We start from the raw sequence: 20,986 nt of genomic DNA, 5'->3' as shown, positions 1-20,986 counted from the left end.
TTCTTGGTCAGGTTAAATCAAGCCATGTTGTGGAAGCTGAATTTTGGGATGCTGCTCATTTCCCTGTCCTCTCTGAGAGGGAGTTATGTCTTTACCCATTTTTGACCATTAGCACTGCTAGGCACAGTAAGTGATTAACCAGCAACAGAGGGCCCGCTTGACTGAAAGACAGCTGCGTTCCAGTCAGAAGTTAAGCTCCCCTTTGTCTGCTACTGTTTAAGTGGCACTGAGAGGCCCTGATTAAGATTGCTAAAAAAAAGATCAAATCTAGAAAGCAAAAAACTCACATACCAATGAAAGATCACCAAAAGTAATAAATTGTCAAGATAAGGAGCGCTGCATATAACGTGAACCAGTAAATAATGAAAATACATAACCTTTCTGGAGGCCACTTTTTACCAGCATTCAAAGGTTAATTTATTCTTTAATACTATAAAGAGTTCCCTTCTAAAAATATCCTGCAAAGTTAAAGTTACCTTTCTGCTGTCCTTCAACAGCCACTGAATTCGCTGCTGATAAAGTTCAATCACCCTGACAAAAGGCATAGCACAGCTTTAGCCAAGACATTTTTTTGCATTCTGTATCAATGTAATATTGCACAATTTGTCTTTATCATGTCTTTTTCTTGCAGATGCAAAATCACGTTTTAAAAATACCGTTTTCAGCATTTATATAAATAGTGGTTGCAGGGCTAACCATTTAAATACCTCTTCCCCTTAAAGTGTTTAATTGACTAACTAGCTGGCTGAAAAAATGGATCACTGACATGTTTTCTTATCAGTTTTATTATTTATTTATTTATTTATTTTTCTACTGAGAGGAAGGAGAGGCATGTTCACCATGTGTATGCATGAAGAAAAAAAAGTTCAGGCAAAACTGAGCTAGTTCATCACACATAGCTTATTGCCAGGATATATATTTAATGTAAACTACACAATTGTTTAAATGGTTTAAGACACTCATGAAATACAACTTTGTGATTGGAAGGCAGCACATTCACTGAAGTTCTGGACTAGTTGCAGCACAACTTTCAACCATTTAATTTTAAAATAGGTATAAACTGAGGTAAAACAAAATACTTGCTGTCCCCAAACATTGCTTTATGTTAACCAACTTATTTTTAACACCCAGTGCTTTGTTTTTACAACTTGGAGAATAAAAGGTTTTAATCAGCACTTCAAAGTAGGAAAAAATCTTTGCCTTGAAACATGAAAGCTACTTTTTTTAACCAGATTAGCTGAGACTTTGTTTAGATGGCAGAGTACTAAAAAGGAACCTTCTAAGATTCTGGATCTTCGTGACTGACATAGTGAGGTATGCTGAAGTAATGGCACTTCTAGGAACAGTCTAACAAATATTGTGAAGACCACAAAAATTATTACTGTACAGGTTATTGAACCTATTCATTAAATGTCTTCCTCAGTTTAAGTTTTCTTCATTTTATACACTTAAAATTCATTTGGTAGTTAACAGTTTTCTATATATCTGCTATACAGGCTTTTTCCCCCCTGGTTCCAATTCAAACTACTTTCAACATTCCATTCCTTGAACAGAAAACCGAGCAATACTGCCTTTTGTAACTGGACACATGATTTGAAACTTCTGTAAGTTGCAATAAACACAACTCACATATATTAGTATTACCTGCAAAAAACACAATTCATTATCTGCCTTACAAAAATCAGCTTACTGCTTCATTTCAAAACTTGGTTGATAGGCATCTTCCCCCTCTCAAATAAAAAACCTCAGCTATACTGACACGTAATCATCGCCTGCCTTGAATCTCAACAGAAAGGATTTAATATTGATTTAATTCACAGAGATAACAAATTAGGATTGAAGAAAGCATCTGTAAACACCTAAAGAAGGACAGGGATATGGTATCAGTTAGTATCAAAATTATCAACAAGATCAAAACTTACTCAGAAAGTCTGGACTCAAAATCGGTAACAGTCTCCTCTGTAAACTCTACCTCTTCAACACCGTTTCTTGAATCCCTGGAACACTATGCATAATTAGCATCAGAGACACACACAAATCAGGACTAATTAAAGGGCAACATTATACTTACGAAATAACATTGCCTTCTTTCATCAGATGTTCTAATGTTAATTTCAAGGATTCTAAACTGTAGTTTCTTAGCCATTCTTCTGTGGTTTGTACCTTTTCTGACTGTATTTTCTTCATTTCTACTTTCTATAGATCAATTAAGAAAAAAATAAATGCAGTATAAAAAATGAAACGTGCTGTTCAAATGCAACTAACATCTAAGTCCCAAGGATGTCTGCTGTGAGGCTGTACATATTCAAAAACAATGTAATTTTAGGTACTGCTACGTAGCTACATTCAACAACCAGTAAATTTTAGGACAGGGGATAGAAAAAAATACTCTGCAATTGTGATAGACCTACTATTGTATTTGTATGAAATGTACACTAAGAAAAATAGTGCTGGAAAGCTCAGTATTATCAGCATGACTGAATCAACATAGTCCAATATAACACAGTTAGTACACTATCTTGAATTTGAGATACAAAGTAAAAAAAGGTTTCAGAATACTCCAGATAGAGAGCTAAAGGAAAGAGCTTAGTTTGGAGGAGGTAAGAAGGAAGACGACAAATAGTTCAGTAAAAGAAATAAAAGAATATATCCCTGTGATTAACAAGAAAGGGAGAAAAATTAAGCATATCCAACATTTGCCTCACAGATTCTGAAGGGGTATATACTGTCTTCCATTTTTCTAAAGAGAAACACAGCAGCAATTTCCAATTTACTTTTATAATTTTGCCTGACCTGTTCACTTACTGATTTATCTCTGCAGAAAAACTTGATGCGGATTCATGACTTTTGTGATTTTATCTATCACATTATCTGTATATATATGCCAATATATTTAAGGAGACTTATCAGTTGTATGTCAGCTTATTTATTCCACACTCTGTATTTACAGTGTGTGTGTTACTTCTCTAGTTGCTCAATTTAGCATGAAAACTTGCCTACCAGGAGATCTTGTGTCTCGTTAATATGCATTACCAGCAATCCGTTATCCGGTCCTAGATCAGACAGAGTAAAATCTTGCCATGGTGGATGATCACTCTGTACACTGGATTTTGTGGTCACACTACAAGACAATGAATTTTATGGGATGACTTAATTGCCAATAATATTCCTGTACTGTCGCATGGTTTAAAGTTTTTAATGTGGGAAGTGTTTTTATATTTTGCCATTTGTTTACACACTCCATTTGATATCTGATAAGTGTTTTGGAGGGACATATTGCATAGTTTATACAAGCTACAGTTATTTACTTTATATATACTTATGAAGTCCCATTAGAATTTTGTAACAGTACCCTTACCCGACTTTTTCCAAAAACTGATCATTGTCCAGCAATTGTGCCATTTTCCTGACATGTGTATCCATTATATGAACAGACTTAGCCTTCAAAAAAAAAAAAAAAAAAGTGACAAGTGACAGTATTACAGCAAACTGCTTAAAATATACTATTCACAAAAGCACTAAAATTGACATCAACTTTTATATGATAATTACATTGCATGTAGGACAACAGAAAATTAAAAAGCAGTTGCAAAGAGGAATTACAATTATCCATCTATAGAAAATGCATTTAGAAATTACTATGGAATAGTTATTTGTTCAGGGGCTTTATGAAGCTAATTATATAAATGCACAGCTGCTGGGAGATAAGCGACAGAGCTCAAGCAGAAAAAAATTACCAAAAGCAAAAGCCAGGGCTCTGCGGGTGAGCGTGAGCTGCAGGGACAAGGGGCAAGGAGCAGGCCGTGAGGCACAGAGGTGAGTTGGGGGGGGGGGGGGGGGGTTAGGTTGACAAAACCGGCACAGGACGGTTACAGAACCACCATCTAGGCTGGAAGAGGTCTTCACATGATCACCAAGTCCAACCATCAGTCTGACCTGTTGAGTCCTATCGCCGTTCCTTCACTTCACCGGGCTCTTCCAGCTCGCCCTGTCCCATTAGGTTCCAGAGAGCCCCCTCCCCAGCACCTCTCACCACAGGCGGGAGAAAGACCCCCTCAGCGCCCTCACCTGCCCGTTCCCTCCAGCGCCTCCCCTCCCCTCACGGGGAAGGCTCCCCAGCCCCTTATCCCTCCTCCGCACCCCCGGACAGCCCGCATCCCCTCCACGCCGCAGCCAAGAACCCCCCGCGCCCCCACAGCAGCGGCACTCCGAGGCGCCTCCCGGCCCTCACCCGCCCGTTTCTCCGTGAGGCTCAGGTGCCGACGGCGTGTAGCAGCCGGGAGCAGCCGCCCCCCGGCCCCGGCGGCAGCTCCGCGTTACGGCGTTGCCTGTGGAGACGGGGCGGGCCTGGCGGGGCCGCTGCCGGCCGCCAGAGGGCGGCGATGGGCGGGAAGCGCCCGCGTGTGAGGGGAAGGCACCCGCGCGCGAGGCGCCCGTTCCAGTCAGGGCAGCCAGGGCCGATGGCTTTAGTAGACAATTTATTTTGATAAACTTGCTCAATAACAAAAATACAAGTGAAGAAAATTATGTTCATTTTATACAGTTTGTATTAACATTTGTTCAGAGATCATTAATTGGAAAAAAAATAAGTGTTCTAACCGATTAGAAAACAATCCTCGGTAAGGGTGGTGCGGGGTGGACGGAGGACTCAGACAGCCAGGCCTCGAGCAGGACAAGTGGCTGGCAGACACTCTTTCCTTCATTATTGTCATCCTTCACAAAGCTTTTAAAGGACAGCTTTCATTTTCCCCCCCTTCATTTGTTGGGGCACACAGTACTCTACAGGTGTGTTCTGGAGTGGTTAAATAACAGCTCTAAACACAGGTGTTACAGAAGGGCCCTCATCTGACCACAGTGACAGCAGCCAGGGGCTCAGGCTCAGGTGATGCTGCACCCTGCCAGCAGCTCCAGTAATGCAGGTAGCACTTGCCAGCAAGGTAACAACTGAGTGCAGAATATTAAATGGTTAGACTCACGTACTCGAGCATCCCACCCTCCTCTGAGAGGAATGGCTTCCAGCTTCCAAAGGCTTTCAGCTGAGCTCAACCATAACATTTATCCAGACAAATTAACTAGTTTCCCTTCTGAAGGTATTTTAAGCTTCTGATTTCACATGTTGTTAGGCAAATAAGTGACAAAGTGTGCACAGTGTGATGGGACATGAAATGTTTTAGAGAATTTTGAAGTGTAAGACTAGTCTAGTGATGCATGAAATAAGCTGTCCTTCAAGAAGTTAAATATAATGGCTGACAGAATTAGAAAAGTTTATGTAAACACTCAACATAAATATGGGATTACCTTTGGAGAAGAGTCATATGGAAACATTTGCTTTTCATGAACTGAAAAAGTCTACAGATGTTTAGGCATGTTCAATACGAACTTCTTGTAATTTAAAATTAAACCTTGTGCAAATAAAACCTATAAATAGTATTCAGCAGATTTTACAGTGATGCTCTTAGGTATGAAAAAGAATGCACACATCTTTCAAACAAAAGTAACAGACAAAAGTTTGACAAATGATTGCACCATAAGACAGTGTTTTATATACAGCTTACAAGATATGATTTTCTGCTATAAATTAATACTGTACTACATAGTACTTAGTGACTTCATTAGAAGCAACTGTTGACAGCTGTCTCTTCATTTACTGAGGGAAGGTTTTTTATTATAATTTATTTATTTTTACAATGCAGATGGCTGTATCTATTTATGGACATGAAATGCTCAAATATTTAATCAAACAGCCAGTTAGTTAAATCTCCACTATTTAATAATTCAAAGCAATAGCATTGGCAGATCAGAAAAATTTCCAGCCAGCCAGCCACAGACTGGCTATGCTCCAGGATAAGTGTTCATGTTTTTTATTGCATGAGGATCCATTTAATCAAAGCCTAAATCAACTGTATACATGATGTTACTATATCCAAAATAGGTAAGAAGGAAGAATCTTAGCGGTTGAGAAACCTGACCCCTTCACTCATGTTCTAGTTAAAAAATCTCCTAGAACTATTTATAGGAGTGACATTCCTGAAAACAGAAGAGCTTTTCTGCATCAGAATTCCTACGTTTTAGTCAATACTTCAGCTTTTGCTACACCACCAATAACACTGAAAATTTATACACATCCAGTATCTTAACCTGGCATTTTATCTGTCTTCCACAACACTGCTAGAGGGAATTAGAATATCTATGCAGATGAAGGCTTAAGGAACCAAATTATCTTTAAAGCATCAGCTCTAAGTAAGTGCCTGGCTGTACTTACAGATTAGTTGAGAAAAAAATTAGCATTCTATGAACACTTCCTTTTCTTTGTGAGTGAACTAACTGGAAAAAAAAATAATCATGTATAGACCGTTAAAGTAGCAAATTTGTTCAAAACCACCAAAACGTGAACTATGAACTGTTTAATACAGCAGAGTCAGGGAGAAGTTAGAGGACCAGAACCCCGTAGGATTTGAATGGCACCGAGTTTCAAATAATTGTGCAAACTGTCTTATCACCTTAAGTGTCTGAAGATAAGTGATTATTTTGGAAGCTTCTGATTATTTCACTAACATTTTTTTTAACAGTGCCTAGTAATGTAGCTCAAATAAGCTCCATAAAACAGAACTTGAGACATACAATTTTTTGATTGCTTTCATAATGGACCTCAGATAAACCATGAGTTAACTGGAAAATGAATGTAGATAGTGGCCCAGGAAAGCTCCCTGCACTAAGAAAAATTTTAATTTCTGCAAGTTTAGATTGAGTAGTAAATTATGACAATACCTATGGAGCTGTAGTGGAAAGTAAAACTGCTTTTCATGAATAATACTTCAAATTTGGATGGTCCTTCAATCCACATTTATAATTTCAGTGAACAAGGCATATACTATTTAAACAATTATACTGCTTTTTTAGTGAAGGTGAATTAATAAGCTCATCCATCTTTGCAGTGAAATAGCATTTGCATTACTTTAAACACTGCATTTTACATGCGCTAGAGAAATGTTTATCTCTGCTGTAAACTGCAGTGCTTGAACTCATATGAATATCAATAATAACAATGTTGTAGAAAAAGAGACCTTCTATGCAACAGTTGCTAATAATTTAAATAGTGTCAGTTTCCCCAAATTAGGATTTTAACTTTAAGGTATGACATGATCTCACCTTCTACCCTCATATACAAATAAATTACCATAAAAAGAATTTTAGCTTAACTTAAAATTGCACCTAGAAAGGCATGGGATCGTTTGTACCTATTACAAAAACTGTTAAAATCAAGGGCTGCTACAAAGAATGAGGTAAACTGAAGACTCTCAGCTATGTGGCCTTCAGAGAAATGGCTTTTTTTCTATTGAGTTCTAGTTTTGCACACCACAGTGTTTTGCTAGCAAAGCGTTCTGAGTTCTTTTCCAGGAACCATTTGTGTATATATACATATATATATGTATATACACACCCACACATACACACACACACTGTATACTGCATCAGCAAAATATATATATATTTATATATATATATTTATATAAATATAAGGAAGAAATCCCCCTCTGAAGTGTTCCGTAGTGTTTTTCTAGAGCTTATGGGAGAGGAGGGGATATACGTCTTCTTGCTGTTATGTATCTTTTGGAGAACAAGTGATCTATTGGCTTCTTGGTGCAGCAATGCAAGATCGATCCATACTGGTGCCAAAGGCTTTGCGCATTAGAAGGATGTAAAATACTAATCTCCTAATCAGTGAGGCCAGCCTCACTTGAATTCCTCTGCAACCCTCTGGTCTACAACAAAGTTCATAAATACTTTGACTTCCAAATTGTTAGACGTTAAAAATGGGAACAGTACAGTAAGACGGGGCATTACGCTTCTCAGTGTAAAGCATTCTTCACTAGTTCCTATCACAGTGCAGACCTGACTGCATTAAATATGCTCAGGAGATTAGTCAACGTTGTCTGTATTTGGTTATGGGAAAGGCTCTCCTTTTTTCAATCCAAAGTGCATAGTGAGAATAAGTCAAAGCATTCCTTTTTCAGTAAGTGTTTGATAGTCATATCTAGGCATCCTCCTGAGAATGCAGTTCTGTGTCTCTTTTCCAAAATAAAGTCCCGCAGTCCAGACATTCGTCAGCCAGGTAAACAAACTTTGCCAGCAAATAGAAGTCCAACTATTGTAAAGAAAATAGATAAAACAAACAGTACATACGAAGACCCAACCACTGTATTATTGGGTAACTTGTATGGTTGACCTCCAACTTCGTTGATGTAAAATCCAATTGGAAATATTAGGGCTGCCATACAGAATAGAATCACTGCAAATAAAAGAAAAAAAAAGTCACTGCTATGGGTCAGAGGAGTCAAAATATTTACAAATCCATAGAGCAGTATAGGAAAGCAAGCCATGTATTCTGACCAAGCCCAAGATCTGAGATATTCCCATACATAACTAGCTTGAAATGACTGAGTAGGCTCTACCTTGCATTTAAAAGATCCCTCATCTATTTCTAAGACAGACTAAAAGATCCCTTTTTAACAGTAATTTCAGCCTTGCTCAATGGATCATGAACTCTTTACATAAATACATTTAATGTGTGTACTTCTACCACTATCCATGAGTCTAATCATAGAGTACATTACTCCTAATTAATTTAGAAATTTCCTCCCCCAAAGTCAAGATAAACTAATATTCAACATTGAAGAAACTCATTTTTTTTTTATCACTTGTCTTTTTCCAACTGTAGTTGCTGTCTCCCATTCTTCCAAGTTCTTTTTCTATCCAAGCTTTGTTAAAAATAGAAAACATTGTCATTATGGTTTCTTTTAGATTAAAATACAGCAGTTTCCTACATTTATTTCTTAAGAAAACATTCATATTATCCTTAAGATTTTCCAGTGGAGTTTAAAGAAAGTTTTCTGATTCAATTTAATCTAATCTAAGCTTCTTAGCAAGAAACTTCGAGTTCATACTCCATGAACTTAGAGAACCAAGCAATGACACTTCTTTTTTCACTTTAATAGTTGAACTTAAGTACCTTTCATGTTTACAACCGTCTCTGTGTAGATATACAAAAAATAGAACCCCTATGAAAGCCATTCATTAAAATTACACTATGGATTTCACAGGCCTTCAGATATTAAAGGACCCTCATTTCTCACAGCAAACTTTAGTACTCTGATCAAATCCAGTAAAGGATATCCAGCGTTGTAATCTTTCCCAGATGAGAACTCCAGTGTTCCTATAAGATACATCTGGATAAATAATCTTATATAATTTGAACATACAAAATGCAGGGTTGTACAGTCTCAATGAAGGGAATGACTTCTCTAAGAGAGAAGAGATTCTTCACAAGAAAAAGGATTAGCTTTTAAGTTGGTTTGACTGCATATTCATGAATATAGCATTAGTTAATGTTTTTCTTTAAATCAGTATTAGCACAACAGATTTTTTCTACAACTTAAGTCAACATTTAGTGCCTTACTGTTATTTCATGTATATGTATTTCAATGTTATTTCAAATATTTATTGGGGTACCACGTTCTACTCACAATACTCATTCAAGCAAATCTAAATTATATCTGAGGGACATGTCCCACCAACCATACACATACTCATCCCACCATTCCATATGATGTACAGCTGACACAAACATCTCTCAGTTCTCAACAATGCACACTACATACTAGTTCATTGAGTTTCCTCTCACTTAACACACACTGATGCTTTTTATTTGTTAATAAGAAACATAGGTGCTGTCCTTGTCAGTACGCTCTTCTCTACCACTAAGAGATGAAACTCTAGGGGTGCTGTTCCCTACTTGGGAACAAAAAAAAAAAAAAAGCAACACTCTAGTAATAGCCATCACCTTAATTACTGGCTCCTATGCAAGTCAGCATTGCTCCACATCTTTTTGTTTCCAAAAGGTACCTTAAATTCAGCAGCTCATCTGTCCTTGCCAGGACAGTCTCTATTCTTTCCAAATGAAGAGATGATGGCCTAGAGCAGCCTTAATAGTTTGTCAAACAACTTCATTACTCTTCTTCCTGCCTAAATACATGTGCTCCAGTCCTTCCAGCTTTACAATGTTTCATGCCCATACTAAAAACTTTATCAACTCCATGTTTATTCAAGGATCAACAGCTTATGTCTTTACGTACGTCAGGTCTTAATGCTTAATTCTTGCAATTTGCATAGCACAAGTCTCAGCTTTGAGGAAAAAAACTCATGCTCTGTAGAAGAGACTAGTTATGGGCATGAAGAACCTGAATTCAAGAAATGTCCATAAAGAATTATGGACATTAACAAAAAAAGGACTGTTTCATCACATGATGCACATCAGACCTTCGGCTGATCCTTGCATTCCTAAACATGAAGCTGCTTACACAATACCTTGAGTTGAATGCTGCTAACACAAGACTCAGCCTCTCCGCTTACTTATTTATTCCCCAGTAAGTATTTTAGTAAATAAAAATAAACTAAGTAATATGTATATACACATTCCACTAGAGGGAGCATGTGACTTGATTTCAATATAACCACACCAGCAGATTATGGAAGAAAAAGCACAAACAAATCTGGCAACTGCAGTTACTGAATTGTTGCTCAGTGCTACCACGTTAGACCATCTGTTAAAAAAACAAAACAAAACACAGAAACCAGACATTAAACATCACACACTTTAAACATTAACCTAAAAGTATTTATCTATTTTATTGGTCCACATAATCAAATCCTTAAAAGATTGTTTCCTCTTTTTTAATTGTATCAACCAGTAAATGGTCCATCTGACGAGAGAAAGATCGGGTATATGTTTCTTGAGCAGATCTGTGTAAGCACAGAAGAGCTCTGTATGTAAGTGGTCCAGAAAACAGTGGTCGATAATGCATACTTATTAATGCAACACGTAATTAGTAACAGTTTCAACAATACTCTGAGGATGAGTCACATTATCATAACTCAGCATGTTTTCTATTACATCCAGTTTGTCCCTGAGGAGCATTCCAGTTATTTACCAAACTTCTATTGCATTTTTAACAAAAATGCGCTTATAGGAAATAGCTTTATGACTCTGACACAACCACCTCCACTTTCAGGATTAAACCTCCTTTATTGCTTTCAAGTACTACATAGCTGGAAAAGTTCTGCTGGCCTCATGGATAAGGCTGAAGAATGTATCTTTATTTTCTCCCCTACTGACCAATTTTTCTTTGAGGTGCATTGTACATACCTGCACCCACAAGCACTCACTCCTAGGTCTGAGACCTGTTACTGGCATTGTACTGCCAAGCCAAAAATTTGCCCAGTATCTCATGTTCTTGTGGGAGGACAGAATAGGCAGGTACCTCAACCCTCCCTCAGTTTGCAAGAGGAGAAAAAATAAATTCTGCAAATGCATACTGTGAAGAATGCTAATGCACATACACACTTCAAATGTTTGTTACAGAAGTAACCAGCAGTCTTTTTTCTTCCAAATAACAGCACACATGTTCTGCTGTGAGGGTTTCCAAGCAATTTTCCTTAGCATGGTCTAAGAATTTTTAATCCACTGAAAAACAGATTTCAAAATTTGTCAGATAAGGAAGTCTAAGGTATCATCTCAAAAAATTGACATATTAAGATGCATGATTACTTAATTAAAAAAGACAATCCAACAAAGAAAGCACTGAGTTAACTTAGCGTATATTGTTCTAGAATGAGAATTGCTGGCTAGAGCTGTGACACAAAACATAGCTTTCCACATCTGGTTGTATCAGCTCAGTGAATTTCCAGCAAAATCTCCAGCAACCCATAAAGAAATTCTTCCTCAGGAATACGTACTTACGATTTCAGGGAAAGTTTGCAGACAGACACAATCATTACAGTTGGTATTAACAAAAATATTTAGGTAACAGAACACAATTTCTAGTCTGCTTCTGAACGTTGTCTGTCAAAAAAAAGTCTAGATCCTTTAATTCTTAAGCTTGAAATTGTTTTCAGCATCCAGTGACAGTAACTTCAAAGAATCCAAAACAAAATGTATTGAAAGAAGAAAAAGGATATGGTCTAGTCTTTAGGGGAGTATGGTACTACCTGCTTGTCTATTTGGAGATGTGTAACATAGAAAGCAGAAGCTGGTGCAAATCCTTTGTAACCCAAGAAGCCCTTTATTCACTCAAACACCAGGAACAAGTATTTGCAAGACAGATAATATTAGTTAAGAATGTGATTGTCCTACTGTGTTTCTACTTGAGTTCCAAAAATCAAGTCCGTTACACTCATGAGCATTTAAATCCTCATACAAATGAGTAACAGACTCTCTGGTAACTGCTAGAAAAAAAAAGAAAAGGTAGAATTATGATTTTTCTATTCAGCATCTCTTCCCTTGAGATACCTCAGAGAAGCACCTACTCTTCAGTGGTGCTAACAAAACTAGTTCCTTTTCTAACTGTAGCAGATGGTAGAGACCTGAATTTGTTTAAGATGTAAACAGACCTTGTCGGCTATTCTACGAATTCCTGCAACATCCAAGATTGTTATAATATACAGAATACCACATACGTGGCCTCCACAGAGGATAAGCTCTGGATATAGTTCCTAATTATAGATCTTACAGATCTTAGCAGTATCTGTCCCAAGGACCAAAAAATTACAGCTTTAAAGATTTACCATAGGTTCGCCACATCCTATCTTCTAAAACAGAAGATGGCATAATGACCTGTAAAGGAAAGGGATTTAGATTAATTTGAAGTAGGACTAGCAAGAAAGAAGTAGTTTCAGAGATACACAGAACAATACCAAAGCCAGGTTTCTTGCCTGCTACCAACTTATGCCTCCCTGTCACAGGGCAAAATTAGTGATGAAGCAGCACAGAAGCTGGGATGGTAACAGTTAGCTCACACTTGAGCAAAAGGTAAACAATACCATGCAATGAATAGCTGACAGATCTTTGGTTGCCATCAACAGATGAGGCACAGCTGAGAGTCTGCAACTCTGCTTTTATTGAAGAAGCACACAGAAACCTGGGCAGTACAGAAATGAACACCAAGAAGGAATCTACTCTTCATTACATTGTGTGAATTCAGCACTACAGCTAATGGGACTCAGAACAACAATAGTTTTGATAGCGTCTACGCCCAGGGTGACAATACCTATCACATCAGTAGAAATACTATGATTTTTGAAAGAATCTTCTCTACAGGAAGCATAGGAAAACTTTTGCATTTGCCTTTGGAAGACTTTTGTCAAGTGTGCAGCATGATTTGGAAGACTGAAATCTCTCTTCTGTATGCGAAGACAGTTTGCAGAGAAGCCTGAAAGACAAGTTTCTACATAGTAAAGTCACCAATGGCTGAGGAAGGATGCAAATGCTGTGCTAGCAAATACTCTCAGGTGCATCCCTTTAAAAGTGTATACAGGAAAGCATACACACAAAATAAAAATTAAAATTTTGTCCTTCACATGTCCCTTAGCTAAGGCAGACAAGATCACTTGGCAATAATTCATATTTAGTAGATGCACTATTGAAAAGTGTGTTATCCAAGATGACAAGACTATAAGCAAAAATTCCAGTAAAGATAAGGTACATAATATGTTTAATTTTTCTCCAAGCCTAATTTCTCAATATGATTAAGACATCAAGGAGAGACAGGTTTTTGCTGAGGAAAAAGGTTCTGATTCTTACTTCAGGAGAGCTACTTCTCCTGTAACCTTTGCTGGATACAACAACAAAAGCAAGCAGGTTTCTCTAACATAATTGGTAGTGCCAACAAACTGCTGAATACAGAGGGTTGTGTGTGACGAGCCACCCAAGAACCTATAGATCCCATCTACAGCTATAACCTGGGTAAAACATGAAAATGAAAATCAGACTGCAATAGAAGGTGATACCAACAGCCTGGATAAAGTCACCACAATCCAAAACAATGTCCAAAAAATCAATCTAATACTACCTTAATCTTTTAGTTGTAGCAGAAAAACTCTATCCTACCTTTGCTTCTCTTTGAAGGGGTTGGTATAGGCATGCCAAGCAACCAGCACTAGTTTATGACCTGGACTCTTCTTCCCTGAATTATCATACTGTGCTCTGTAAAGTGAGCAAAGGAATGAAGCACTGAGGATGTTTGCACCCATTTGCTCTACAGACTTCTATCAGTTGAGAAAAACATTAAACAGTCCCTTAGGGTCTTTCACATGATTATCACAAAATCAAAACAAAGAAATCAGGAAGCTTCTCTTTCCTTGCACAATGTTGTTAAACAGCTACAGGGAGCTGAGCTTCCAAGACTTTTCTCTTCTGCAAGGGAGATCTTCATTCTCTTCCTCAAAACGAGAGGATATTTCAGATAATTATCCAGGAATAAGAGTGAGACTCTCATCACTTCTCTGGATAGCATCCCACCCCCTTGGACAGAAGGGTATTTACGCTAGATCTGGAAACAAACAGACTCAACCCATCAGGGTCAAATTCCAGCATGAACTGGGCAAGACTGACCTCTTACCAGACCCTCCTTGCTACTGACAGGGTTGCAAGGAAAGGGCCGAGCAAAAGGATTCCTCTGCTGTTACATGATTTAATTTAGACCCCCCTTGCATTTGAAGGGAACAGAGCTGCCAGTCCCAGGGCAGCCTTTAGCAACCCTAGCAAAACTTTGCTGCCACCACCTAGGACATCACATACTATGTCATGTTTAGAAAGCTCTGCAAGAACAGTATCTGCTAGTTGCTTGTGCTGTGGAGTCTTGAAATCACCTGCAGAAGATATGTAATACAATTATAAAGTTTTCTCTATCCCCTTCTAATGAGTTACCCATCTTTTCATAACACAGTACTCTGGCACTTCACAGGAAGGACCTGTTCATTGTAGTCCAAGTTAATTCCACATGTCACCTAATACCAATCTACATATAGATTACTAATTTGTGTTTCTGTTCAATGAAAGAAAGAATTTCTCATCTACCTCTTGGAAAGTAAAGAACTCTGCCTTCCATTCGCTTCTTTTCCCAAAGTGACTTTTATTACAATTGAGTCAAGCAATACAATTTCCCATCATCATTGTTAACAGGAACAGAAAGGTCACAGAGTCATATGTATTGGAGATGAGTATCAAAGATGTTGAATTTCAGCAACACAATCAGATCTTAATAGAATCATAAGAAATTCTGAGTTGCAAGAGAAAAAAGTTAATATGCCTCATTATTAAACATCCCCTTACAAAGGCAAGTGTAGACCCTTCTATATTTAGACCTTAATAATGGACCAGTTGCAAGCCCAAAGGAATCTACAGAAAAAAAAGAGCTTTAGGTTACCAGAATTTTCAGCTGAACCACGCAAAGTTATAGAAAGCCAAAGATGCAAGATTTTGATTAATGGAGATATTTTAAAACACTAAAATATGTAAACCCCAAAATGCAAGTTGTAATTTAAAGAAAAAACCTCAGTAAATAAACATATAGTACTAAAACAACCACCATAAAACAAGCTTTGACTTCAGCTCACTGTAAGCATTTTAATCTTACATAGCATTCTGAGCTCAAACCCTCCCTGCATACATCAGATGCACATGAAATATGTATAGATATACAATGACAACTGGAAGTTGGGATTTAATATTCAGTAATACTCATGTCTATTTTAGTCATTCACTTGAAAATAGAAGTCAATCACAATGAATACAGCATTTCAACAGCTCCACTGTCTGCAAAAGCTGCACTACCCGTTTAATATGCTATGTAGCAAAGTTGTCAGAAGGATGGCTTTGATTGTACAAGTGCCTCAGCAAAGTGCCTCTGTTGAAGCTCAGTGCTTTTTTACATTATTCCCTCCCCCAAACAAACTTCAATCTCATTCATATTAGATGTCATAGAGTTCCATTAAATCTTATTTATGTCTGTGTAAACCACAAACTTGCATCTTCTAGTTAGCGTTCACACTACCTTTAGTGGTATGTCATAATTCAAGTCAATTTAAAAGCCCTCAGGTTTCGAGTTTTTTCATGCTGTCATCCCCACCATTAAGGCATCATTTCACAGTTGGCATAAGCCTGTAACACACACCAAGAAAAGGAAGTTTGAAAGTTACTCCCCTTACTCGTTATAACTATTTTTCATTTGCAATGAAGGAGCCACAGCATGCTTCCCCATGCAGAAACACAGGGCTGCTAGAGGAGGCTCAGCCAGTACTTTATCATGCCCGTACTTGTGCAGAGCAGAACCAAGGGAGGCAGAAAAACACTGGTACTAGTCCCTCTGCTAAAGCACTGCTGCAGGTCACAGGAAGCAAAAGTCTCAGTGCTGTGAAGCACAGCAGATGCTCTGCAGTGGGCAACCCTCCTGCATAGCCAATTAGGATGCAGATATTCCAAATAAAAAACCCGTTGTGAGCATCAAGCAGGACTGAACCAGCATCAACCCTGAATGAGGTATTCATGAGACGAGACACCTGAAATAGGGATGGATTTCAAACTGTAGTAAGTCTTAGATGCATCAACTGCTTCCTCTACCTAGGGGAGGGAATTTCCAGTCATTCCATTTTGCTAGGAATAAGACTGGAGATAAGGGCATGGGGAAGACACAATCTGGGACTGTCCTCTTCCATCTCTGCTCATTCTCTTCAGCCAATTATTGGCACTCCTCAAGGAAGGTAAAGGGATCAGGGAATGCAATGACTTCCTACACTCTCACCTTGGGCCAACAGGCGATTAATCCCTCTCAGTTATCAATCCCTCAATTTTTGAAGAATTTCTTTTTTCTCTCAGATGTGGTATTTGAAGAGAAAGAACGTTTTATATAGTAGGAGCCCTACACATTTTTCCCTGACAACAGTATTATTTTAGACTCCACCAGTTTATCCTGTGTACAGGTCAACTGTGTAGTTGAGGTCACTTACTTCCAGTGAAAGCTATCCAGCGGGCATATTTAGTAGCTTCTCTTCGCCAGTGGGATGCCACCAGCAAACCACATGTGACAGTTAGTGAAATGATTCCCATAATGATGAAAAATAACGTAGTGACCCACTCAGGAGGCAGCCGTGGAGGAATACAGGTCCTGTCACGTCCATGGATGGTTTGACACTGTCGCACAAGGCCAACTGTGAGAGCACCTGAAAATACATAGCAGAGAGGCAAGTAAACTTTCAAAATCCTCTCTGAGGGGCGCTCAGCTGCAAACTGAATCTCAGATTTGTCTAGGTATAAGGGATTCTTTGATGAGCCTTAATAAGTCTTTCAAAGACAGAGGATAGGAGGGACATCTATCTTCATGTTCTTTCATCAAACCTTTGCACAAATTGAAGTGAGATGGCTACAGGCTATACAAGCTGGTTCTTGAGTGGCAGTCAAGGCCTAATCAAAGGGATAAAGCAGTCCTATGAAGCCTACCACTATCAGCTAAAAAGGTATTGGAGTTGTAGAGAGGACTCTCACTCATCTTTGGAAGAAAAAATACTTTTATAATCTGATAAAACAGGATGCAGCCCCCTAACATGTCTTGGTCTAATGCCTTTTTCTCTCATCCGTAAACACAGCTTTAATCCTCAAAGTCTTGCAGTAGAATCTCCATTTAGTTTACATGAAGATTTTAAGAATGTTTCCCAAATAATCCACTTCTTGACAATAACTGTCTAAGAGTCAATTGACTTAGGTCTATTATTTTGTCAGCTAACAAGAGTTACAACACACACCACCTGGGATATCTATACTACCAGCCAAAGAGATCCTAGGAAGAGAACAAGGCTGGTACAGGAACCGTATTGTTTCGTCACAGTCCACCAGAGGAAAAAAAACAATCAAATCATTTTAAAATTGCCATCAACTGTTTGCAGTAGCAAACTGCAATGCAACCAACAGGCTGAGCCTAAGACATATCACGACAAGCAGAATTCTCTAAGTGACAGAAAATCAGATGTTTTCAATTAGATCCAAGTAAATCTGATTTAATATCTATTTCAGTGCATCTGAGACTCATACATAAAGCAGCTTTTAGTAAGCTTTAATACTGAAGTTCTTTACCTGGAAAATTTTAATGCAACGTTAACATGTAATGTTAAAATCTATTTCTTCCTGTATCACTTGAGTCCTATATTTCTCAATTCTTCACAATTTCTCTTCTTCTGATCTACATCCTTAAATAATCACAATTGTTCTTTATCTAAATCAAAGTCATCAATGGATAGCATTAGAGTCAACATCTTCCTCCACAAATTATTTTAAAGAGGCCAACTATAACATTATTTACTTAAAATAAAGAGTGCAACTCAGAAAAAATGAAAGATTCACCGGAAGATTCAGATATGTATTTTCAACTTGAGTAAAAGTTTGAGTAAAATCCTTAAAAATGCATCAGTTACAAAAACCACTACTACAAAACTGGCATTTTCTACCCCAGATATACAGCAATCACACCATGGCTGCACACCGGGATTAAACAGAACTCAGCCAGAATTATACAAGCAGACTTGCACAGCCCACGTGCCTATTATACACTACAGTTCTGCATGAAGTGCTTCTCAGTTGCTTTTGTGCTGCCTGCAATGTTTTCATTTTACATCAGCTGCCAGGACAGAAGGGAGATGTGCATGTGTCCTTGATAGTCAAGCTCCCTGAAACACACACGTATTGCAGAACCTCATATAAAACACTAAGTAGCTTGGGGATAAAGAGGCTATTCACTGCAGCCTGACAGAACAATAAACTAATCCCAATTGCTCTGCAAGAATAGGACTTAACAACAATTTTGCTGCCTTTATAGCAGAAGTCAGTTCTGTCTAAACTGAAGTATAACTTTTAAAAGTGTGAAAATTACATCATGCACTCAGATATTTCCTGAATTCAGGGACAATAATTGAGCGCATTTTTAACTTTGACAAAAGCAACAGCACTAGGGCTTTGAACCCTAAGCCTACAGACTCTTTGGAGGTCAAATGAGGATAAGAAAAGGTTTGTGAACTATTTCTAAAGGTTCCATAAAAGTAACTAGGAGAAACAACCTCACTCATAAATTTCAAGTTCAAGATTAAGTTCACAATACCAGGATATCTCACATAAACTGAGGCAGCAGGAAGTTAAACTTTATAGCTTGGTCCCAGTGACAGATCTCCTGTTGAATGCAGATTTCAAAAGAAGAGCAGGTACAGAATCAATCAACACTTGAGGCCACAAAACCTCATGCAAGCCAGACAGGATTACTCTGCTGGGCATATTCATACCTACACAGACATAAAATTTGACTCTATAAATAAGACTTCTCTTTGGTGTGCAAAAGGAGTATTTACTTGCCATAGAACTCTACAGAAGAGTGGGTTTACGTGGTATTTGATTATGTAGGTCCTGCTCTAAAGCCAGCAAGCAGACAGTTGCTAGGCAGCTTCCAATGATATATCTAGGTATAGAAAATCTTGGTTATCCTTATCTGATTTACCACTGAAAGGAGGGACAGAGATACTGAATTGGACAGTCTCCTCCCGCCTGCAGTTATAGAACAGCCCAATAGTCCGTCTCAAGCCGGTCATCAAGTTCCACTTTTATCCCTAGGAAAAAGGGGCTTTTAGTCATTCCTTCAGAATAATGACAACATAACTGCTGAAAATCTAAGCACCAAATGCAGCAGTAAAACAAACAGCAGAGGTAACGCTAGTAGATAAGGCAGCTTAAACAGATACACTCTACAGCCCTAAAACACATGCAGCAGAGTTAGCACACCTGCCCACCCTCCAAAGCCCCAGACCTGCTGTGAGCTAGGACAGCGTGGGGATGCAGAGGGCTGGTCCCCTCCCCTCACGTCCTCCCCCTCCATAGCTTCCCAGTCTGGCACTGTGCAGCTCAGTACAGCCAGTGCAAGGAGTGATTAGTATATGCACTCAGAGTTACTAAAAATGAGGCTCGGCCTTGATCAAAGCAAAGGATGCTGAACTAAGCAAATGTATGTGAAGTGGTCCTTAGTCTTTTCCAGTAAATCTATTCCCTAAAGTACCAGGGTAAAGTACCAGGGCATTTCAAGCATGTGAAACCTTCTTCCAATAGTGAGTCTGATTATAACCAGGACTCCACATTTTACCACTGAGAGATTTCATGATCACATTCCCACACTACCTTACCTCATTCCTTCAGTAATGCTTATTCTGACACTGCCTTTTTTTTTTTCTTTTAACAGGATCACTAATAAAAAGGCTATTTAACAAATGCACTAAGAGTTGGGAGCATCATCTATTTTATAATTAAGTTTCACAAAACCATAGAGAGACAGAGGGAGGGAGAAGGCACCCCACCAAGGGCAGGTGAGCCCTAGGCTTTCCCATTTGTGCAGATGTGCCGTTGCACTGAGCAGACCCACGAGTCCCACGCCAGCCCTGCCGGTGCCGTGCCATCCCTCTCCTGTTTCCGTGGTAACTACAGAGCCACCAAGGAGGAAGCACACACTGCGGAGAGAAACAAAGATTGCTGCAGCCCTTTCACTCCCCCACCTCTCCATTACTTCTGAATTATTAACAGTGGCACAGCAAAACCACGGCTGGAAAGCAGGGGCATAAGAACAGCTGTTCAGATGTTTGCTGTTCATCTATCATTTGACTGCCAGAATGTGCAGGATCAAGCATGCCACACGGACACAGCAGGGATGCCAGTGCCCTGCAGAGCTAACTGTGGCACACGAAGCAATTAATATGATAAAAGCATGATGCAGTGAACGAGGTGGGGCTCAAACATTGCAAAGTCAGAGCTCAGCAGCTACACTGTCACACGAATATACAAAGCACAAATCCTCAGATCTGCTTTTCCTCATAAAGCTTGGGATACCCGCCTGTCCTCTGCACTTCCCTCACTTGCAAACACTTTCGCCTTGTTTTAGAGAGAACACTATTCCTTGGGTTTAAATGTATCTGCAACCTTCTATATTCCCTGACAACAGATTCCTCACTTTTACCTTCCATATATTAACTACATCCCAAGCAACATGCTTATTACTAACATTAAATTAATATTATGGACCAATATGCCTACTGAGGAAGTTAAAATAGTCAACTGCTCCAAAACAGCCCACCC

The 20,986-nt window shown here is 38.7% G+C and overlaps 2 protein-coding genes across 8 annotated transcripts in view; both read right to left on the bottom strand.

Annotated features, from left to right (window-relative positions):
• The window catches only part of LOC101798315 (putative short-chain dehydrogenase/reductase family 42E member 2), a 59,403-nt gene extending 54,998 nt beyond the window's left edge, over window positions 1-4,405 (bottom strand). For 2 of the 4 annotated variants that reach the window (XM_072024125.1, XM_072024126.1), the window contains exons 1-6: window positions 4,232-4,395; window positions 3,359-3,441; window positions 3,034-3,121; window positions 2,072-2,196; window positions 1,923-1,997; window positions 477-531 (exon numbers count right to left, since the gene is read on the bottom strand). In XM_072024125.1, coding sequence (XP_071880226.1) covers window positions 477-531; window positions 1,923-1,997; window positions 2,072-2,196; window positions 3,034-3,121; window positions 3,359-3,423 — 408 coding nt within the window. In that variant the 5' untranslated portion in view covers window positions 3,424-3,441; window positions 4,232-4,395. Of the gene's footprint in view, window positions 1-476; window positions 532-1,922; window positions 1,998-2,071; window positions 2,197-3,033; window positions 3,122-3,358; window positions 3,442-4,231 lie in introns of all 4 variants that reach the window. The other 2 variants (XM_072024121.1, XM_072024122.1) reach the window with 2 other exon arrangements.
• A 60-nt stretch (window positions 4,406-4,465) lies between these two features.
• Window positions 4,466-20,986, bottom strand: part of MOSMO (modulator of smoothened) — a 34,263-nt gene continuing 17,742 nt past the window's right edge. The window contains exons 4-7 of one of the 4 annotated variants that reach the window (XR_011803695.1): window positions 16,840-17,052; window positions 13,943-14,038; window positions 12,622-12,670; window positions 8,060-8,290 (exon numbers count right to left, since the gene is read on the bottom strand). Coding sequence is in view for 1 of the 4 variants with exons in the window: in XM_027469565.3 (XP_027325366.1) it covers window positions 8,106-8,290; window positions 16,840-17,052 (398 nt within the window). In the remaining 3 variants the exon portion in view is untranslated. Of the gene's footprint in view, window positions 8,291-12,621; window positions 12,671-13,942; window positions 14,039-14,946; window positions 15,995-16,839; window positions 17,053-20,986 lie in introns of those variants that run through there. The other 3 variants (XR_011803694.1, XM_027469565.3, XR_011803693.1) reach the window with 3 other exon arrangements.

The sequence above is a fragment of the Anas platyrhynchos genome, chromosome 15 (assembly GCF_047663525.1).
Source record: "Anas platyrhynchos isolate ZD024472 breed Pekin duck chromosome 15, IASCAAS_PekinDuck_T2T, whole genome shotgun sequence".
Classification (NCBI taxonomy): domain Eukaryota; kingdom Metazoa; phylum Chordata; class Aves; order Anseriformes; family Anatidae; genus Anas; species Anas platyrhynchos.
The sequence above is the reverse complement of the archived record's forward strand: the minus strand, read 5'-3'. Positions and strand labels throughout refer to the sequence as shown.